Source organism: Paramisgurnus dabryanus, chromosome 17, assembly GCF_030506205.2.
Source record: "Paramisgurnus dabryanus chromosome 17, PD_genome_1.1, whole genome shotgun sequence".
Lineage (NCBI taxonomy): Eukaryota > Metazoa > Chordata > Actinopteri > Cypriniformes > Cobitidae > Paramisgurnus > Paramisgurnus dabryanus.
Genome location: NC_133353.1, coordinates 8,001,601 through 8,023,571, shown reverse-complemented (window position 1 = coordinate 8,023,571; position 21,971 = coordinate 8,001,601). Strand labels below are relative to the sequence as shown.

The 21,971-nt window shown below is 37.5% G+C and overlaps 3 protein-coding genes across 4 annotated transcripts; 1 reads left to right on the top strand and 2 right to left on the bottom strand.

The window, feature by feature from the left end:
• Window positions 1-2,219: 2,219 nt before the first annotated feature.
• LOC135737748 (adhesion G-protein coupled receptor F1-like) lies at window positions 2,220-11,596 on the top strand. The gene is made up of 10 exons (XM_065255644.2): window positions 2,220-2,238; window positions 2,634-2,867; window positions 2,954-3,106; window positions 3,482-3,669; window positions 3,750-3,932; window positions 8,994-10,301; window positions 10,422-10,463; window positions 11,164-11,199; window positions 11,313-11,393; window positions 11,464-11,596. The coding sequence occupies exons 1-9, from the start codon at window positions 2,220-2,222 to the stop codon at window positions 11,370-11,372; spliced, it is 2,223 nt and encodes a 740-aa protein (XP_065111716.1). The 3' UTR covers window positions 11,373-11,393; window positions 11,464-11,596.
• Window positions 11,475-13,566, bottom strand: LOC135735928 (ankyrin repeat domain-containing protein 66-like). Of its 2 annotated transcripts, none has more exons than XM_065254617.2 (3): window positions 13,332-13,566; window positions 12,617-12,845; window positions 11,475-12,461 (listed from the first exon to the last, which is right to left on the bottom strand). In XM_065254617.2, the coding sequence occupies exons 1-3, from the start codon at window positions 13,501-13,503 to the stop codon at window positions 12,350-12,352; spliced, it is 513 nt and encodes a 170-aa protein (XP_065110689.1). In that variant the 5' UTR covers window positions 13,504-13,566; the 3' UTR covers window positions 11,475-12,349. The 2 variants fall into 2 exon arrangements, with proteins under 2 accessions (XP_065110689.1, XP_065110697.1); XM_065254625.2 differs by having other exon boundaries at window positions 11,478-12,461; window positions 13,365-13,566.
• A 772-nt stretch (window positions 13,567-14,338) lies between these two features.
• On the bottom strand, window positions 14,339-21,280 carry tdrd6b (tudor domain containing 6b). The gene is made up of 4 exons (XM_065254560.2): window positions 21,235-21,280; window positions 14,907-20,210; window positions 14,691-14,752; window positions 14,339-14,602 (listed from the first exon to the last, which is right to left on the bottom strand). Exons 2-4 carry the CDS (start codon window positions 20,170-20,172, stop codon window positions 14,555-14,557), a joined length of 5,376 nt encoding a protein of 1,791 aa, XP_065110632.1. The 5' UTR covers window positions 20,173-20,210; window positions 21,235-21,280; the 3' UTR covers window positions 14,339-14,554.
• Window positions 21,281-21,971: the final 691 nt, after the last annotated feature.

The following is a 21,971-nucleotide window of genomic DNA, read 5'->3' as shown; positions in this document are numbered from 1 at the left end:
TGCTAAAATGTTGCATGTAATTTTTTTCAGACGTGAATGGTATCCATTTTAAGTGTTTATTTAAAGTATATGTTTTATAGTATTGCTAAAATATTCCACTTCTTCTTTTCTTCAAAGGACTCGTGACTATAAATATAGCTAATACACAACCTGTTGATATTGGTACAACTGCTACTGTTACCTGTACGAAACAAGATGACCTGGAAGCTGCGACATGGTCTTTGACAAACGCTCAGAATAAAACAACAGTAATCACCAATGGAACAGAAGCAACATTGAGCTCTAATAACTCAAGTGACACTGTTACTCTGAGTAACATTTCAGCAAGCTGGAAAGGTATTGTATTGTACGCTGGGTAACGTGTAGGGTGATTGATGTACCCTGATGACTGTGCACCAGTGGCGAGGCTACATAAAGCTATGTTTATACTCGCACTTTGGTCTGCAATGCGAGCCTCCGCTGATCGCACGTGCCTCTCAACAAACGCGCTCGTTGCTGCACTATTCTTTGAAACGACAGGGGGTGACGTGAGCAATCGAGTCAAAAACAAACACAAAGAAGAGGATAGAAGTGGTCATTCGCTGGAACAACCTTGTTGCATGTAATATCAGAGCTTGATATATAAAAATGAGAACATGAATAAAACGCCAATCTCTTAAATATATCCTTATTAAACATTATATTTTCATTAAAGTTTTACTAAACAAACGGTACAGAAATCTCATGGTTGTATTTTATTTCTCATTCAGTGGTAAACTTACTACAAATATAAGCCAATAATTCTTAATCATATGTAAAGAATTCGTGTTTGAAATTGTAAAGTTTCCATACTTTACTTTAATAGTGTCAGATAAATAGTATGTGCATTGTTGTGCATGGATTGATCAAAGGGATACGTCACAGGCTTGCCTGTTTGTCCATAATCGCCTCGAGGTTGGGAAATTTCAGATGCGGAGCCGCGCGCGCATACAAAAATTGCTGTGCACACCTCCAGGCGAAATAGGGTCTCATGGACCCAACCCGCACAACTGCCAACCCCGCAATGACGTCATTTTTGCCGCATGCACCAACGTGCTCATGTGGACGTGTTGAGTATAAACAAAGCTTAAAGGACAAGTTCAGTATTTTACACTTAAAGCCCTGTTTTCAGATTGTTTATGATGAAATAGAACGGTTTTGACTGAAATTTGGACATACTGTATGATGCAGGCCTGAGAATTTTCAGGTGTTTCTTGTATCACCTCCCACCTCTACAATGGGTGTATAGGTGCACTGGAACAATCCTTTTCTAAAATGCATTAAACTTTCGTTTAAAAAGAAGTGAAACTCACAAAAATCGCTGCAAAATACGCATTCCAACAGGTTTTATCGTAGTTTTTGTCCAACTCCATTGACATGTATTAGATGTGCTGTGTGGTACAGTATTACTCCGCACCGGGAACGTTGTTTGTATTCTTGCAATTGGCAAAGGCAGATTATCACCACCAACTGGGCTGGAGTGTCTATTATTCAAGCTCTAAGCAGAAGAATATACGGGTGTGAGGCGTTTGGAAAAATAGGTCCACAAGTTTACAACGAATGCTAAAACACCTGTTGGAAAGCAGCGTTTGCAGAGATTTTTGTGTGACCATATCATTGAACACCCTTGACTACTCGGTGAGTTTCACGTCTTTGTAAACAAATGTTTAATGCATTTTAGGAAGGATTGTTCCAGTGCACCTATACACCCATTGTAGAGGTGGGAGGTGATAGAACAAACACCCGAAAATTCTCGGCCAGCATCATATGTCCAAATTTCAGTCAAAACCGTTCTATTTCATCATAAACAATCTGAAAACAGGGCTTTAAGTGTAAAATACCAAACTTGTCCTTTAAGGACCAGGGTGGCACTAGCCCAATCAATTTGACTGCTGGCCCACCCAGTCAGAAGAGCAAAATTAAACAAAAGAAAGCATGCATAAATGATAATAATCTCTTTAATAATTACCATACAAATTTAGAAATAAATAAATATTTGCATAGAAAGTGCATTTCCAAGTTTTTCTAACCATTACAAATGTTAAAAAATCTGACTTTATCCACATTTAAGTGCTAATATTGAGTTCCCAGTGCTTCTATCAACCTAGAAAATGTGAAAAAGATCAATCCAGTAACTTAGTTGTGGTGAACCATTCTTAATTGAAATTTGGCTCCCCTTGTGATGGACACATACACCCAAAATGATCTCGAAATACCACAGTCAGAACGCAAAACGTTCAGAAAGAAATAAGATGTGTGTCGTTGATCCATGCTTATTCGATCTTATAGCAGTTCCCTCTAGGAATCTGCTTATGTTTGTGTCATTATGTAATCAAACAACCATAGACAAAAGAAAAAATATAATTTATATTTAATTTTTAAAATAAAGAAGACATTGTTATTATTCATTTGTTTCTATTTCTATTTCCTACAGTACTTTTATACTTTATTTGTAATCTTGTTCATTTCTTGACTCCTTTCATTTCCATTTTTTGCTGTTTCGAAAATTATTCGATCCATGACTCAAAACATAATGTAATATGTTTAACCGTGATTTTATACTGATAATACTATCTGTCTGTCTCTCCCTCCGCATGTCTATCTGCTGACTGAAGGACTGTTTACATGCGAGTATACAAAAGGGCCCATAAAGCTCACAGCAAGTGAAACATTGGACATTGCACTTTTGCCAGACATACAAGGCAGTAGCAAACCCCAATTTCCTGATTGTACAGATCCAAACAAAAATGTGCAGGTTGAAATTCAATGTGCCATTTCAAAAAACTCAGAAAATTACACTATTTCATGGGACAGAACTCAGCTCAAAGATCTCACAATTTCATCATTAGGTAAGAATATCTTCTTCTTATTGTTGTTTTTGCTCTCAACCTCAGTGTTGTGTGTTTAACACATGCGATTTTCACATTATTGCAAGAGTACAAAGGAAACAAGATCTATCACAAAGCAGGAGCAACGATTAAATGTGCAGACAATAATGCATCTCTAAGCACCACGTGTACCTTCACAAACATCAGATCCCAGACAAAGAAGAACAGCTCAATGACTGTGGACATCCCTATCATTCAAAGTAAGCTTTGGTATTTATGTTATGTAAAATTTATGTTATTGATTTTATATCAGTTTATATACTTTATTTAAGTGTATTTTCATTTTTAAATACTTTTGTTTAGTTAAATCTACAAGGTCAGCTGTAATTAAGTCATTTGTATATTGAATACCCAAAATTATAAACACTACACTGCTTGTATTGTTTGCTTGAGTGGTCCACCATGTACATACAATACAATACAATACAGTTTATAACAACATGAAGGTATATAATAAAATAATCTTCTCGGTTGATCTTTATACATAAGGGGAAAATTTTATATGGGTGAATAGCTTCAATATTTACTTGAACTATAAGGAAAACAAATCTGTTCTCTACTATTTCTTCACACAGATGGCTCATCATTCTGTGACAATAATGGTGACTGGCCTAAGACTAAATGTAACTACATGGCTGTTTTAGATTGTGTTAACTCTGCTGTTGGCAGTATGACCAGAGAATGCCACAGTGACTGTAAGTGGCAAGAGCCAATCTCTTATTGTGTGGATACGGGTCTACACCTAATTCAAGATCAAATAGGGGTAATAATCTAATCATTTTCCTCATATTTTTTTAGATGAAACTAGTAAACAACTCTTAACTCTCCTTTTTCCTTCAACAGGAAATAAGAAAGGGACTAGGATTTATTAAGGAAAATGCAAATATTTTCATCCAGTTACAAATATCAACAACTTCTAATACTATTAAGGCCTTTGCTAATATTAATGCAACTGTAGAAATTCTGGATTCAATCAATATCGTGTCTGAAAAACAGTCACATCAATGGAACGACACCATCATGCCTGTGAGTATTTTTATCTTTAAGTTTTAAGTCCCTCTTTTTAATCTAAGAAACATTTAACACTTGGTAAAAAGATGATTTTTTTTTACATAAACTTTGTGTGAAAGCTAGAAATAACCTGAATAGTCATTAAGGACCAGGCCAGCGCAAACCTTCATTTTGGTGTTAAATAACGACTGTGGACCAGTGGATCATAAGCGCTAAAAATGTTTCCCTTTCAGATGCAAAATGTTGGGGAGGAGTTTAAGGGCCCTATCTTGCACCCAGCGCAATTGACTTTGTCAGTGACGCATGTATCATTCGTATTTTGCACCGGCGCACAGCGGGTTTTTGCCTCCACAGACGCACGTCGGCAAACTAGGGAATGAACTTGCGCTCCCTGGGCGGTTCAGCGCAAAAAAGGAGGCGTGTTGCGGCGCAAACCATCCCTGATGCTATTTTGCAGTTTCAAAAAACAATTGCGCCACTGACCAAAAAAAAATAGTCTAAAGTCAGTGACGCGTTGCGCGTGGTTCATTATGCTATTTTAAGGCCGCATGCTTGACCATAATGTATAGCGTGCACAACGCGCACACAATTTGCTTATCTAATCTACACAGATGCAACAGTTATTTTTTCAAATCATAAATTGTTACAATAAAAAATATTAACACATGAGATAAGGGGAATCATAGTGGTGAGCATTGTGGTGATATTTTTTATTTATTGTGTGGCTGCGTTAAAAAAATTTTCATGCAAATAACGATTAAAATATTTTCATAAGTTTGTTGTGTGGCTGTATTACGTTTATTTGATGTAAATAATAATTAAAATGTTTTCATAAGAAACCTTAATGTATATGAACTTGATTTGTAAGTTTACTTTGGGGTTGGACCTTGCTTGCGTTTCTTGGGTCCGATTTCAAAGCCCCCAAACCCTTTCAGCGGTGAGGGTGGACGCAGATCCAGGGTTCTTGCAGGTTTCAGCAAGTTAAATTTAAGACCTTTTTAAGACCTTTTAAGACCATTATGAGTAAAATTTAAGACCAACACGACACATTACTAGAAGCATTCTAATGATCTCAAAAATTCTCAAAACGTTCTATTTTTATTGATTCAGTTATAGAAAAATATAAAAATGAACGCAGTTTTAAAATAGATAATCAAAATACATGGAAATACATTATGCTTAACTTTATTAGACCGCGAGTGTTGGCGCCGACAAATTTTACCCATAGCCCTTTAGGAAGAGACTTCTGACAATGGAAGCCCAAAAATGGCTGACAGTGAGCCATTGAAATACATTGAGTTAGAGGCAAAGAGCTGTGATTTTTCTTAATTAAGAGTCAAGAAATGCATTGATTTACAATATTTATACATCACACTAAAATGTGTAAGTAGTATTTTTATAAAATTCTATCAACAATGTTTTTTGACAAATAAAATCCACTAATATTAGATCAGTTAGGATGGTCAGCTGCTGGTTTGTGCCTAGTTTTACACTGCCTCATACAACTTTAAAGCTTTAAAATGCATCACACTCTGTAGTACGTAAGCTTATAGGGGAGGTTTACCAGACAGGGATTAGACTAGTTTTAAGAGCTTTCCAAACTTGAAAACAATTTGCACTGACATATCTTAAAATACATCAAAATGCACACAAGTAATGGTTTTAGTAAGGCATGTTTATTAAAACTAGTTATATGTCATAATTAAACTAAGGCCTAGTCCTGGTTTAAGCTAATCCCTGCCCGGGAAACCACCCCATAATGTTTAATGTACAACTGACTGTGTGCTGGGTATATATCTTGTGCCTGTTTATAAATATACAAAGAACAAAAGATCACTTTCAATTATTATTAATCCCTAAAAGCATTAATATATGCATTTTATTAATACAAGTTATTAATAAATTAATGTATTGCATTTAATTGGAAACAGAATCACAGAGCCAAAAAAACACTCCACCCATACGTTTTATGCATAAATATGCAATATATACTGCCATCAGGTTTAATAGCCTCTCTAATTACACACTAACGGATTAATCTGCATTAAGAAAATGAAATTTACCATTAAAAGGCTGTTTGATATGTGTTGCTTACGTTATCCACTAAGACCTCCGAAGGGTCGCATTTCTAAGATGGATACGTCATAAAGACTGTCTTATTTCAGAATATTAACTTTGAAATTAACTTTAAAATATTGATTATTATTCTTAGTTAATCGTTAATTGTTGTAATATGCTTATGACTTGCGAATGTAATGCTCAGTTAACTTAAATAAACCAGGCGATGCCGTATGCAGCAGCCTGCCTATGCGAAAGGGCTCTGATTCTACCGCTGTTCATTTAACCGTAACTCCTGAAGCATTTGCGCCATCAAAAAGTTTGAATTGTTCCTAAAAGAAGACAATTGCACTTTTTTGAAATATATGGTTTATTACGGTACTTTCTTGGTTTCCGTCTGCCAATCGCTGCTGTTTGTGGAGAGCTGAAGGGAAAGCGTGTTAGGTTCGAGTGCATTGCAGCAGAGAGCAATATTAAAGTCTAAAATATAAAACTGTGTAACACTAAAGTTGACACGCTGTTGGCGGCTCGTGACTCGACGGCCCGACTGTTTAAGTTGATTTTCAACAAAGCAGCATTGATTTTTGTTCGCTTCTGTGTCCTCTATGTTTCAGAACCTGGCAAATGCTCAGGTAAGCCACGGGCTTATAAATTACCCCGAAAAATATTTTTGCGTATACAAAACTAAATTTAAGGATTGTTTTTGCCAAACCCACAGTATACAGTCAGATCACAACACCTGAAATATAGCTTATGGCGAGATTTGCGTGGATTATGACAAAGTGCGGAACATTTCTTTTTAGAGACCCACCATCATACACTTTCTGCCTCCGCCACTGATTAAGTTAGTTCTTCAGCGTTTTAAATTACTATTTTATATTCTGCGGACAACGCTTTTCGGGAATGAACAGAGGTAAGAAATTTAAGACTTGGGTAAATTAAATTTAAGACCTGGGATAAAAATCTGGGTGTTTTTAAGACTTTTTAAGGCCTTAAATTTAACATTCTGAATTTAAGACTTTTTAAGACTTTTTAAGACCCCGCGGGAACCCTGAGATCTGTGTAGAGTCAGATCCACCTCCCGTTACACGGCGTGCCCGATTTATGCTGGCAAGCTTGGGATTCCCCCGTCTCCTGACATCATTGTAGCGCTTGGCGCAACGATGGGGATGCCAGCTGATGAGACTGTGGCTATTTCCTCTCACGCCTGTTTTACCTACACTGATTTGGGCGGGTTTCTTCCATCCCCATACAAAACAACTTCTCTGTCTTTGACTGCTCTTACAAGAACGTCGGTCTCCTCGCTGTGAACCACTCCTGGCGTGCGCCTGGTAAATCCGTCATAATAATAGCAACCCGCCATGGAACTTGCGCCCTTGCGTTTAAAGGCAATGTTGGATAGCGTTCTGATTGGTTTATTTGACGTTATGACCAAACCACACCTATGAATAATGAACCTACTTCAGACCAACCCATTATTGATTTGCGCAAGAGTTATTTCTCCCGCCGGGAAAATAGCAACAGCGCCCAAGATCCGCTCACAAAGTCACTTGCGCATTGCGCTTCGCACTTGCGTTTCGTTAAAATAGGGCCCTAAATGTTCCCACAACGCGATTAACTAATGTTTGCGTGTGTGTTGCGCCAATATTTAACGCCGAAAAAGCATGTTTTAAATCATTTTGTGCTTGAAATGGCTGCAACAAAAAGAAGGCATCACAGAGAGCACAGAGCGCGTGTTACAAGGCAGAGGAATTTTTAACATTAACTGTTTATTTGGAATTCCAGAGGAAAACCCTACTGAAAAATCCAGCTAAGACCAGCATATGATAGCTTTATTTAGCTGGTTTAAGGTGGCAGTAGCTGGTTCTCCCAGCCTGGCAAAGCTGGTCAAGCTGGTGGGTCAGCTGGTCAGACCAGCTTAAAAAGTGACCAAAACAAAGCTAGACCAGCTTGCTACACCAGCAAAACTAACTGAAACCAAGCTGGGAGACCAGCTAAAATCAGCTCACAAGCTTATGTTGGTCTTAGCTGGATTTTTCAGTAGGAAATATTATTCAGAAATATTGTTTGCCAAGCCATGTTTTTTTTTTATTTGCTGAAGTAAATAAAAAAGGATTCACCAGGAGAAGTCACACAATACCAAACGTTTCAAAACTTCTCGTAAAACTTCATTTTTTGTCCTCCAGTTCTTTTAAGTGTACTATGGTTTCTTTAGCTGGGATTACACAGTAGATTGCGTTGGTCATTATGGAAATCAGTTGTTGCGGCTGTGTTATTTAATTTGTGCTTTTTTAGTATATAACCCCCAGATATTACCACTACCATCAGCGCTTTTTGGGAATTGCGGTCTCACGCTAATTTGCCCCGTTTAGTAAATCTGGCCCTAAAGCTGGGGACACACCTAAAATTTTTCAAAGAGATTATGAATGAGATTTGGTCATAAACTGATCATGCACAGTCTTTTCCAGTTGTGCTCAGTCTTTGTTTTTTAGTCACAAGAAACAATGCTTAAGTGTGTCCTCAGTTTTGTTTTAGCAAGTGTCCTCAGTTTAAGACATTTGTGAAAAGACTTATTTATGCCTATGTTTATGCACTTTGACAATATCAGAAGTAAAGCTCTTATATGTTTATTAAAAAACATATTTACAAACATTATTCATATATTTGTTCATTGTGCATTAAATAATGTTAACAGGCACAATGTTTGATAAATGCATCAGTAATTAAGGAGCTGGGATGCAAAAGCCTCTAAACCATGAATGGTGTGAAAGGTTACCCATTAGAGGGTTTTGCATCCGAGCTCTTCAACTGTTACATTTTAACATTAAAATAGAAGTATTGTTCGTTATTACTATAGTTCATGTTAACCAATGTAGTTAACTAATGGTAAGAAATAGAACCTTACAGTTAAATGTTAACGGTCAAAGTCCAGTAGATAGATTCAACTAGTCAATCATTTGATCATTTATTCACTCATCATTTCAAAGTAATGTAATCACTTTACTTTTTCTTTTTCAGAATTTTGTAAGTGCTATAAGCAATATTTTGAACGACACTAATTCCTGGAAACAAACATCAAATGATAATGCAACCAATTTATCTATAAAATATCTGCTGAGTGTCGAGAAAATGATGAAGAACTCAAATCTTTCTTCTTCCGTCAACCGTTCAAACGTTGCGCTGAAGGTCTGTAACTCCAGTGATTGCAACTATTTCAATGTCAGCGTCAAAACAGAGCAAAACGTTACAGTTGTTGTAGTTGGATTTAGGAATCTTGCTACCAATTTACCAAAAACCCTGAACAATAAGAGTGTTGAATCAGAAGGCATAATCTTGTCAGTTACAGAGGTAAATGGCCCTAATCACACTAATCTGAAGATGAACTTCAGTGATGGCCAAATAAGAAAACACAACCACGAAATGTTTTGCGTTTTCTGGGATGAAAATCAAACCGAGTGGTCAAGTGATGGCTGCACGTGGGGTGGTGTAAACAACCCAACACTCTGTACCTGTACGCACAACTCTGCTTTCACCATCATGATGTCCAAAACAGCAGAAATTCTTCCGTATATGGAGGAACTGACCTACGTTGGCTTGGGAATTTCAGTGGTTTCACTCGTGCTCTGTATACTGATTGAGATTATGGTGTGGGATACGGTCGTAAAATCAAACATCGCCAATTTTCGCCATATAGCCTTGGTCAACATCTCAGTTTGCCTGCTTTTTGCATATGGTGCTCTTTTAGCATCGGCAAAACCAGAGCAAATCCCCTCAAACTGGTGCATGATACTTACAGTGGTGAAGCAGTTTTGTTTCTTGGCTGCCTTTTTCTGGATGTTGTGCTTGAGTTTTGTGCTCCTTCACCAGCTAATATTTGTTTTTGAGAAGCTACGGAAAAGGGTCTATTTGGCGTTATCGATCACCGTTGGTTACGCGTGCCCATTATTGTGTGTGGCAGTGACCGTCATTCAGTATGGCAATGGTAAGGAGGGGGAATACTATACAACAGAGACTTGCTGGCTAGTATATCAATCAACATTGAAAGGTTCACTCTTTGCCTTTATTTTGCCGGTTGGTACCATTGTGGTTATAAATATGTTTGCGTTGCTTGTGGTCATCACAAAAATTGTACAGCCTACTGTGTCCGAGGCAAAAGCTCGGGACGAAAAGGATGTCGCCAAAAGCATCATTAAGACGATCGTTTTGCTGAGCCCTATCCTTGGAATAACATGGATCTTAGGATTTTTCGTGTTCTCACTTGACCTTACACAGAAGCCATATGCCCAGATTGTGAATTACGCATTTACAATACTGAATTCCCTACAGGTGAGAATCGCCCATCTAATTGTGCACACAATACACAATATCTATTTATTCACCTACATCTGATATGTTTCTGGATGCGCATTTGAAATAGCTAAAATATCTCATTGTATTTCAACGCAGGGATTTTTCATACTGCTTTCAAACTGCTTTGGAGAGAGAAAGGTAAGCACATACTGTACTGTAACAGGGTGAATTGTCCTAATGTGCGATATTTTTTAAATTTTAGACTTCTGTGAAATGTGCTTTCTATTTGATTTTGGAATTGAACAAAAGAATTATGCCAATTTTGCCCAGACATAAGAATAATAATAACTAGATGGAGTGGTGCTTGCCGTGGCAAAATTTGGGAAACAAAATATTACAAAAATGACTCAAAAGAGTCCACCTCCATGTCTCTACGATGTTCTGATGCAGAGATATAGGCTTTTTAATCGGTTGCTAGAAAGTTAATTGGCCTCCACCAGTTATAATAGTCCAAGCCACAAAATTACAATGTTCTGATGCAGAGATATAGGGCATTGTTTATTCCATTGCTAGGGTACTGTATTTGGTTGCTAGGGAGTGGCTTGCTCCACCCTCATACATGCCTGAACATTTGAGAGGTCATGTTATATTTTATTTTTGTGATGCCAGCCATAGTTTCACTGGCATTCATGGATTAATTGCAGACCTACAAACACTAAACCTTACGTGTCCCGCATTAGGCAGAGTCCCACTTTAGGGCAATCCACCCTACTATGAATTCAGGCTTATCTAACTAGTTCAAATTAGTTTGTTATATTCTTCCAGTATGCTATTCCACAAAACAGTGATGCTGTATGTACTGTATTGCATTCATAATGTGCAAATTTCTTTTCCAAAGGTTCGTGAAGCACTTTTTAAGCGTTTCAGGGCCAAGGTGTGTAAATACACATGCAGGGGAACATACAATACATTTTAAAATATTTATTAATGTTTTATGACCACAAACACATACATTATAATAACACAGAGCATGTTCTCTTACATTAGAAATCAGTGAATTCTGAAAGGGAACACTCAACTAAACCGACATCGCTAGTAAAGAAATGATCATCTGGACAGATGTTTCAGGTAAGGAACATTTCAGTGTTTTGGAATTTATTTGTCATTTCTCTCTAACATTGTTCATAACTGAATGTAGGTTTTAAACGGACGCAGATGACAACGCATGAGGAAAACATTTATGGATGCAATTCTGTCAGATCTCCCATTCATTTATTCATTAAATAACTGATTTCTAGTGTAAAACTGCTATAAAACAGGATTGGTGTGTGTATATTTTTTCATATCGCATGATTATCATATTGCATAGTCTGATTTCTGACGGGGTCCATTTATAATTTTGAATTGATTTATGTGGCCAACTTGGCATTTCAGCTGATTTTTCTTTTTACGACAGACTTGTAAAGTTGTCAATTTTGTTGTTTTGTAGACCTTCCTCAGACAGTCTAAAATTACATTAAACATTAATTTCAAATGCTATTATAATGAGTGTGCATGAGTTTTCAACACTTCAAATTACAAAAATGTGCATTGTACATGTGTTATAATGAATTCAAGTGAAATTAAAAAGTTAACTATAAAATGGCTAGGAAATGTGTATAGACTTGTGTGTGTTTTAACTATATGGACATATTCAAAACTTTTTTAATATTATAATAAACTTATTTATCTGTCAAGCAAATGTTTGTAATGTTCACTGTCATAAAAAAGGTCCATACCTGTAACTGAGGCGATATTCATTCAAAAATGCACGTAGAGAGTTCATATTAGTACCAGAGGTACTTATTGGTATCACTGAGTGCATATTAGTACCTATGTGTACATATTTGTACCTAAATGGTACATATTAGGACCTAAGGGCTTGGGACCATTTTTCTGATGCTGTGTATATTACATATATTATATGTTAATCATTTTCTGACTAATTAAATCAAAAAAGTTGTATTTATTAAGCTATATTTTTGTTTCAACATTCAACTGTATTTTATTATCTTGAAATAATAAAAATCTTCTTTATTACTTGTTTATTCAGCTTTATTAGCTTCTCTTTCCTGCTGCCATTCCTCATCAGTGTCATCTATAGTCAGCCCGTTTAACTTTGCCATCTGATGATAGTTTCTGCTCTCAACCTCTGCCCTAAAAATAACAGAGATAACAAAGTTATTAAACATCATAATTATTAAGTGCTACTTTAAAAAATAAAGAAACAAAGTAGCCTACTACTAAAAGTACATACAGATAAAAGTCAAAAGTTTAGTTTTTCAAGCATGCAGCAAAATAAAAAATCATACTTTTTTAGAAAATGAACACAGTCTTCATGTCCATAGATTTCAGCAATCCTGACAGGTTTGTTCCCGGATGAATCCTCTTTGTCTATGGGGGCGTGGAGGGAATGCAGAAGTCGCAATACTGCTAGTCTTCCAGACTCTGCTGCAAAGTGTGCGGGCGTCCATCCATCGTCAGTCCTCAAACAAGCCCTCGCTCCATTCTCCATCAGTATCCTAACCACCTCTGTTTGGCCTTAGATGAGATCCACCAGTTAAGATATAATCTTATAGATTGAAGCATCCCCCAAAAGAACAGATGATGTATATTTTTATTTTACTGACAAATGGGCACTTAAAATTACTAATACAGCATATGTGATACCATAATTTAAATAATTTACAACTGGATGTTGCATTATTATCATGAAATAAAGTCACAATGGAAAAACAATCTCTTGCTTTACTCTGTGCACGCCGTTACGAAAATTAAACATGTTTACTGTAGTAAAACCATGGTTACCACAAAATAAAACCATGTCAAAACCATGGTTTTCAAAAAACATAGTAACACCATGGGTTACTGTAGTAAAACCATGGTTTTGCTGATAGTAATTAATAGGCTACACCAAAAAACATGGTTAATTTTCGTAAGGGCGTTCTTTGATAAACACCTTACTAGATCTAAACCAACTGTTGACACCTTAGTTGCAGTAGACTATTAATTTTTAAAGCATCTCACATAAATGCTTAAGTCTGAAGTTTGAAGACCTGCCTTTGGATGCAGCCCAGTGAAGCGCCGTCTTCTGGTTCCAGTCTGTGTCTTTGTGATTGGGGTCACATGATTTCTTTTTTATAATTTCCTCCACAAGATCAACATCTCCAACAGCTGCTGCCTGATGCAACTCAGTCATTTATTTTATAATTGAACTATAAAAATGTTTTTCTATATACAGCGCTAAAGTTGACCGTTTCTATGTACTGCACGCATCTGTTGCTGTCTGCGTCATTGCGTCACAGCGCGCCTGCATGTCGTGTGGTGTCCACAGAAACAAAATGAGCGGGTAAACAATTTATTTTAGTATACGCTCTGAGAAACTTTAATATAGCTTTAATTAGTTATAAAAAATTATATACAAAGTATGTGTTGTGTTGTGGACATCGTCATATGGTAAGTGTTACATTCCTCCGCGCTGGCCATGAGAGATCAAATTATAGTTGTTGGCGATTACTAGATGATGCATTTTCAGATACAAAATTGGCCGGTTTTACACTTGTGTCAGGTAATAATTTACGAAGTTAATATACTAAAAAGATTATACATTTTTGTGTACAAATTATCTAAAACAACAACAATGTCCAGAGATTTGAAAGCGGCTCAATGGAGGATTTGAAGCTTCCACGCGCCCCCTTTTGTTCGACATGACGAACGGCCGAGCATTTGTGAAATAAGGCTACCATTAAGACATTTTCTTATATGACGTTTAATGTATATTATGCTAAATTAAAAAGCAAATATAACTAATACGTGAATAATTTATAATTTAAATTAAGTTATTTCACACACAACTATACATCTTATTTACAGCTGTCAGTGGGACCCCACCAAACTAACTTTAGTGAAAGAAAGATCCCGTTTTTTAAAGGTGAACTTGTCCTAAAATGACCTGAAATTATGTAGTGCATATTTATACAACTGAAAACAGATAAATCTATGAAATTGTTTTATTCAAACAAATAAACATTCAGATTAAGGCACAGAGGAGATGCACATGATATAAATTTTGCAAAAAAACACCACACATTACATATGCTCCTCTGATCACAGCTACAAACAATGCAGTCAAGCATCATGTTTTTAAAAGGACGACTAACATGATGATCAACATAATTAAAACATGTCATCATAGACATTTTCATCTGTGTCACAAAAAATGAATTCTTCCCATCCCAGCACTAAAATTATCATTTTGAGATGCACGTAGTGGATTCGCAGAATTCTTCATTGCAAACCTATAAATAAAAAAGACAAAAAATTGTTTTTATTCAAGAAGATATACTCATTTAAAAAAAGAAATACTAAAGAAAAAACCCAGAATACCATGGGAAGCGTTTCTAAACCAGCAGTCCAAGTTCTACTTTTATTTGATGTTGCCAGGGCGTCTGTGAAAAAATAAAGTGAGCATGAGTCTGTGATTAACAAATGACACTAGATCCATCCAACCAACCAACCAAGCAAAACTATTAGATCAACACGACCAATCAGCACTGCTAGTACATAAAAAGTATTAAACATGGACAGTATAAATATACTAACCTTTATCAGACCTTTCATCTTCTGTCTCTTTTCTGCTGTCCTCTGTATCCAGCAACGTTTCCTGCCCTGATACAACAGGAACTCGGTCATCAGATTCATGGATTTGATCATCGTTTTCCAAAAGTGAATATGTCCTCGTCGGACTGTTATCCATGGCATTGTAATTTGTTAAGGTAGCAGTCATGTCGGTTTTATCTAGCTTGTCATCCACCTTGCTTTCAGGGGTACCATCCAAGCCAGCAATTGCTTCTTCTAACTCTTCAACTTCACCAGATTCAGGTAGAGGAACACATTGAGTTTCACTTGTTTGATTATCCTCAGAAACACACAGCTCTCCAGATTCAACAGAGTTCTCACATGAGATAAACACCTCATCAGAATTTTGGTCTCGTCTCACAGAAGCACTCCAAAAGTTTCTCATGAGCTCATTTACGAGGCATTGCTCCGTCTCAATTTTAACACAATATGGCGGGCTGTTGGGGTCAACTGTATTTTCAATGGCATTCACAGTAACTTTCAGAGGTTTATCCATTAGAAGCTCATGGAAATGATCGGCAGCAGTATCATCCCACGATCCCTCTGAGGGTGCAAATCCTTCCAAGAGACACAAAAAAGCTTGAGGTGGAGCGTCGAGTAAATTACAAGTAAGTGCTTTTAGAGAACTTTCATCGATTTCAGACTCATTTCCATAATCGACAAAAAGCACAGATATCATGTCATTAGATTTTTTAATAACCTGTGCACGATACCACATCAGGTCATCAGAGAAACGAGCCAGGCATGGGCTTCCAGGACCCAAATGATCAATCTGTATTGACTGCGTTTCATTCGAGTTTCCATATTCTTGAGCAAAATGGCTGATTTGGTCAAGCTGTTCAGAGTTTGCAAACTGGCACCAGAAATAATTTGGTCCAACAATACACGATGCAAAAGCTTCTACCATCTGTCCCAAAGACACATCAGGTTTCTTAAACTGAGGATTGACAGGTATGGAAACTTCTGCTTGAGACACCACATGTTTTGCAGAGTTAAACTTTTGCTGATTCTGATTCGTGTCATCCAATTTTTCACTTTTACCCAACGTGCTCCCCTTGAGGGCCATTTTAACTTCCCAAGTGGCCTCATCTTCTTTAATAAACTTGCAGGAAAGCCTGTTCTCACCAACCTGGCCAAATACATTTTTGAAAAAAAGTATCTCCTCTTCCAATCCCTTCTGCATTTTAAGTTGATCCTCAAAACTGGAGCTGCAATGAATGCTAAACCTTGGGTAAGAAAGTAGCAGCTCATCAAGCCTACAGATATTAGATGGAGAAACAATGGCTTCATTTCCAAAATCTATAAATTCCACCTGAACCATGCCATTTTCGGTCGTCTCCTTGACAACTGCACGATACCAGCATTCATCCTCTGGAAACACGGCTTTCACCAGACTCCCCTGCTGAACACTGCTTGCATGAATGACATGTTTCTCTGATAACTGAGGTGAATTTAATTGCTCACTTAGAGAGAACAAAATATCCTCATTTTCTGCCAGTTGCACAAAGAAACTACTTAGACTGACGATATGCGAAATGTAAACTTCACACACCATACCAGTTTCTATCACACGAGAAGGAAGGTCTGTTGCTTGAGGTAAATCTTGCACTAGAAGTTTAGTATTTACAGAATCATGGATCAAATCTTTCTGGACAGTTTTAGGGCTTGCTACTGCTTGTTTGTTCTGACCTTCCAATGGATTCAATTTTGTGCCCTCTGAAACTTGACTGCAGATTTGAGGCTTGGGGCCACACCAATAATCTTTCATGAAATCATTAACAACAAGTCCCTTGCATTCAACAAGGACATTATATTGAGGACACTTATGACCAGGGTTCATAACAGTGTTTTGAATTGTCACTTTTAAAGGTTCATCCACCAGAAGCTCAAAAAATTTATCAGATGCAACGTCGTTCCAAGTGTCCTGCGTGGACCCAAATCCTCCCAGCTGACAAAGAAATGCTTGAGGTGGTCTTTCCAGGAGCTCACGGGAGAGAGACTTCACAGAGTTTAGGTCAATTTCTGACTCATTTCCATAGTCTATGAAGAGAACAGAGAGTCTATTTGGAAGTTTGGTAATTATCTGCGCACGATACCACAGCTCATCCGAAAAGCGCGCTAGGCATGGTAGTCCCTCATGTAGCTGATCTTGCTGAATTGGTTTTGTTTGAGTGCCATTTCCAATTTCTTGTGCAATCAAGGAGATTTTGTCAAGTTCTTCAGAGTTCTTGAACTGGCACCAGAAATAATTTGGCCCACAGATAGATGAAGCATATGCCTCTACAGCCTGTCTTTCAGTTACAGCTGGTTCTTTGTACATTACCGGCTGGATATCTTTAGTGCCTGGCATTTGTGAGTCAGTTTGGGTCATGTTAAAGGATGGACCTTCCAGCACAATGCCACGGTGCTCTAAACTGACCAGCCAAGCAGATCTGTTATTGCGAATAAACTTGCAAAGGATTTTCTTCTCACCATTTTCACCTGCTGCCTTTTTAAAAGCTATGACCTGTTCTTTGGTCCAATCTCTTTTGTATCCAGTCTTACCATCCTCAAGTGAGCAATGAATGCTTAGCCTGGGCATGTTTAGGAACCGCTTGTCGAGTTGCCTTATTTTAAGGGGTGGGAGAGTCGCCTCATTCCCAAAGTCAATAAACTGCACTTGAACCTTGCTATCTTGTTTGTTTTGAACAACAGCACGATACCAAGCTCCATCAGAGGGATACTCTGCTTGAACAACATCACCCGGCCTCAATGCTTGGAGGTCAACTTGTGCACTGCTTAACTGTGAAGAATTAAGTTCATCCAGAAGGGAAAATGTCTTATCTTCTTCACTTGTCAATTGTACATAGAAACTCGATGGGCTATTACAGTGTGAAAGATAAACCTCTGAAACGTATCCTTCATTCAAACTCCTTGAAGGAAGATCTGTCAGCTTTGGATAATGAGACAACACTTTTTGCTGCGTAGCCAATTGTTGCCGTGAGTCATTACAGCCTGCTTCGCTGTGTCCAATTGTATTACAATTTTGTTCTAGTGTACCTTGAACAACTGGTTTCGACACTTTCCTATACATCATCTCATTTGCTTGCGTTGTAGTACTAAACTGCTCTCTCTGCCTTTTTGACTCTATAACTTCTGAAAACACTTTGCAAGCGCGAGCCTTATCTGCTTCTCTGTTGATATTAGAGCCTTGTTTCAGCTTTTTAGTCTTGCTCCATTTCTCTTTCATTTTTAAATTGAGATTTGTTTTCTCATCGTACATCTCCACTGATAGTTTGCCTAAAGGATTCTGTTTCATTACAGTGACACAGAACACACCATCTGTGGCGTAGTTTTCAAACCACTCATTAAGATCATGTGACTCTGGTAATGTTACATTGAAAAGTTCAAACTCAACAGTATGAATGGGAATTGATGCAACTGCACTGGCCTCTGGAGTAAGCGGTAGAATTTCTGATCTATCCAAAGCCAACACATTGCCGTAATCTACAAAGTGGACGAGTAATTTTGGATGTGTTGATTCTATTTGTCCCCTGTGCCACAATCCATCTGTATATTTGGCAAAACACATCATCTTGGGGGAAAGTGAAAATTTTCCTTGTGTTCGCTTGCAGCACAGTTGTTGAATATCTCTGGTCATTTTCTTAATAGTATCAAAATTGTGCACAAAATGACCATAGAACTGGTTTACACTTCTGACACAAGTTATCCATACCTTCTTTTTTGTGCCTACTTCAGTTTTGGGTGGAACATCACATGCATTATTTAGTGACTGCATTCGCTCTGTGGGTTCTAAGTTTGCTTCTGTTCTGGACCCTGCAGAGATATCTTCACGGGTATCGGTTGAAGAACTTGTATTTGGACTCGGAAAACATGCCGGCACATTGTCATGCTGATGTCTGTATGTTACTTTGTTCAGCGCCTCAAGAGTTTTGTCAGCACACTGTCTCTCAGCTACTGACAAGCAATGCTCTTTGAGGCCAAAAACATTGTTTACATTGACATTATCACTCCCATAGAGCGTGACATGATAGACACCCTCGTGGAGACTGGGCTCCTCAAACTTTCCAATGAAGATTTGATCCTGCACAATAGATTTGAGAAAATCTATCTGATCGGTCCGCCATCCAGTGCCTTTGTCAACGATCCCATGTAGAGAGCATGCGTAAGTGACAACCGGCAACTGAAGGAACCTCGCAGACAAAGGTCTGATATTGCAGAGTTTAACAAAGTCTCCAATTCCGTAATCGACGTGAAAGACTTTAACAAAATCGGAGACTGTGTTTTGCTGGAGGACAGATCGATACCACTTGCCATCACTTCCTTTGGTTGCACATGGAGACCCGTCAGACAGTGGTTGTGATATCAGAGAAGGTATTGCATCTTCATGGCATTTGTGGAGTACATCACTTAATTTCTTAAGCTCCTGTGAAAAGACATGCAACTTGCAGAAGATTTTCAATGGGTGAACTACATGCGTCACAGTAACGATCTCAATGGTTCCAGGCAACAGCTCTGGGTACAAGTACTGATACAACATTTCAGATTCAACTGTGTGCTCCTGTACATTTGGCATCGCAAAGTCTGTCCGTATCGAAATGTTTCCTTTTGGTGAATGCAGCAAAGTTTTTACAAGGCTTTTGAAATCCTCATTAGATGCCTTTCTGGTGAATCCAAGTTCATACATTTGATCAGATACACTTGGAATGTCAAGAAGCAAGATTCTGTAAGGCATCATCACGTCCTGAACACGTCCAGAGATGTTTTTCCCACACAAACATCTGATGAACTCTGAAGCAGCCTCAGACCATCCACTCTCAAAGCACAAAGGTAATGCACCAGCCAAAATGCAAAGCTCTACTGTTGGGGGTAAACTGAAAAGGTTGGGTGGACATTTTGCTAAAACGTTCCTTGATGTCCAGAATAATTTACCTTCATCAATTAGGAACACATTGTATTCATGTTCGTATTTTGAAAGAATCCTTGCTCTATGCCAGTCTTTATCATCATATACATAGCATACATCTCCAGGTATGCCTTCAAAATTATCCTGACTCTCCTTCTCGAAATCAATCTCTTCTTTTATTTGTCGATGTACTTCCCTGGTCTCTGGTCTGTGATTTAAATATCCTCCGAATTCTACTAAAACACTGTGGGGGTTTAAGTTTACTCTTGTAATGTGAAGGGTAATATTTGACCCAATATCTGGCAAACCAAGAACTGAACACATCCTGACGTGGAATCTTTTCCAGAAGGTTAAAGAACATTCTAAGAGAGATGAAAACAAATTAGTAAGACCATTTCTGTCTAAACTATCATACCCACTGTTTTAAAGGTAAATTGATTAAACTTGATTGCTAATGACGCAACAACATGTAAGCCACTGCTCCCAGTGGTGTAGCGGTGCCTGGAGAAGTCAGTATTATCTTAATTTATGCCCCCATTTTAAAGAGGTCGAACTAAGGTTAAATGGCCTGTGTTATAAACAGCGGCATGTAAGACTAGTCTTGCATATTTAGTTCACTCAAAAATGGGTCAGTATTGCCACTTAACTTCTTGACATCTCAGCATGAAATAAATATTATTATTTAATCATTTAAATTTAGAAGTGTCTATACCCCATGCCATCTAATAAAGAAGTGTCTATACCCCATGCCATCTAATAAAGAAGTGGGCATTCCCCATATTCCTGCGTATACCCTCCAACAACACCACTGACTGCTCCACCATGTTGGTTTTTCCAAATACTTAAAAAAAATACTATATAATCTTGCCACCCGTTTGACACTTGTATATATTAAGTCTACCCATACAACCTTGCAATGCAAACTTCATACACAGATTGATTTAAAGTGTGATTGATCAATTTATTGCAAACCTGTTAATAGCATTGCAATATAAGCATTAGAAAAGTGTTTCTTCTGAATACAGATGCACTGCATTCGTTTAAATTCGAGTGCAAAGTGGCATTAAAGCAGTTTACTGTTTTTAAATCAATTTATAATAATCCCAGATATAAGAACACGTTACATTTTCTGCATTATTCTTACACAAACTAAAATAGTGGAAGACACAACCATCGCTTATACAGTCCAAATTGACAAAAAAAGAAATTTTTATTATATTGATATAGTGGCGCCAACCAACGTCACTGAAAAAATACTAATAAGTCTGTAAGCTAATAGATAAACTCTAAGCTATCTCGCAAAGGCCTTGTAAATCTAGTAAGGGTTTTCTGGTTTTAACATAAGAACTTTAAAGTCAAAACACCAATTTAACAATGTAAACTTACCACATTTTCCCCATCGATTTCATTGATGCTGGGAATTAAGGTTGAGCGTCTGGAAACAACAATTTAAACGCCGCTGTGGTGATTTAACAAATCAATAAACGGACGTCACTCACGTGCATGATGGCAGGTGCGTCGGTTTGACTCCATCTTGCGCTGCGCAGACCGATTGGCGTATGACATCAAAATACCGCGAGAGCGATTCGAAATCTTGTGTAGTTGCCTTAATTTGATTACTTTAATATTTAATTTAGCTCGGCATTTACTCCTTGTATCCGGTATATTGACGTTTAGTTATATTTTTTATAATTTTTTTGTGTTTTTTTTATATTTTTGTTCGATTTCTATACATATTCAAAAGCAGTCAGAGCAGTCGAGTCGCTCATGCGGTACTGTGATGTCATACGCCGAAGGGTATGCGCAGCGATGCGCATGAGGTCGACACACCTGTTCGCAAGTACATTGCACGAGGGGACCTCTAGCGATCACTGTGATAAAATTATAACACAATCTTTTCACACAAGGGTTTGAATTTAAAAATGTAAATAACTGCTGCTATTTTAATGGAAACATGTACATTTTTGTGATATATTGTCATATTTATTTTTCTTTAGTAAGCTACTTCCCCCACTAACGGAAAAAATAATACACAAAATCTAAAATTATTAAATTCTCATATTAATTCCCGTATTAATTTAAAAACAAATTATCAGTGTGATACGTATGTTTTAATGTTTTGA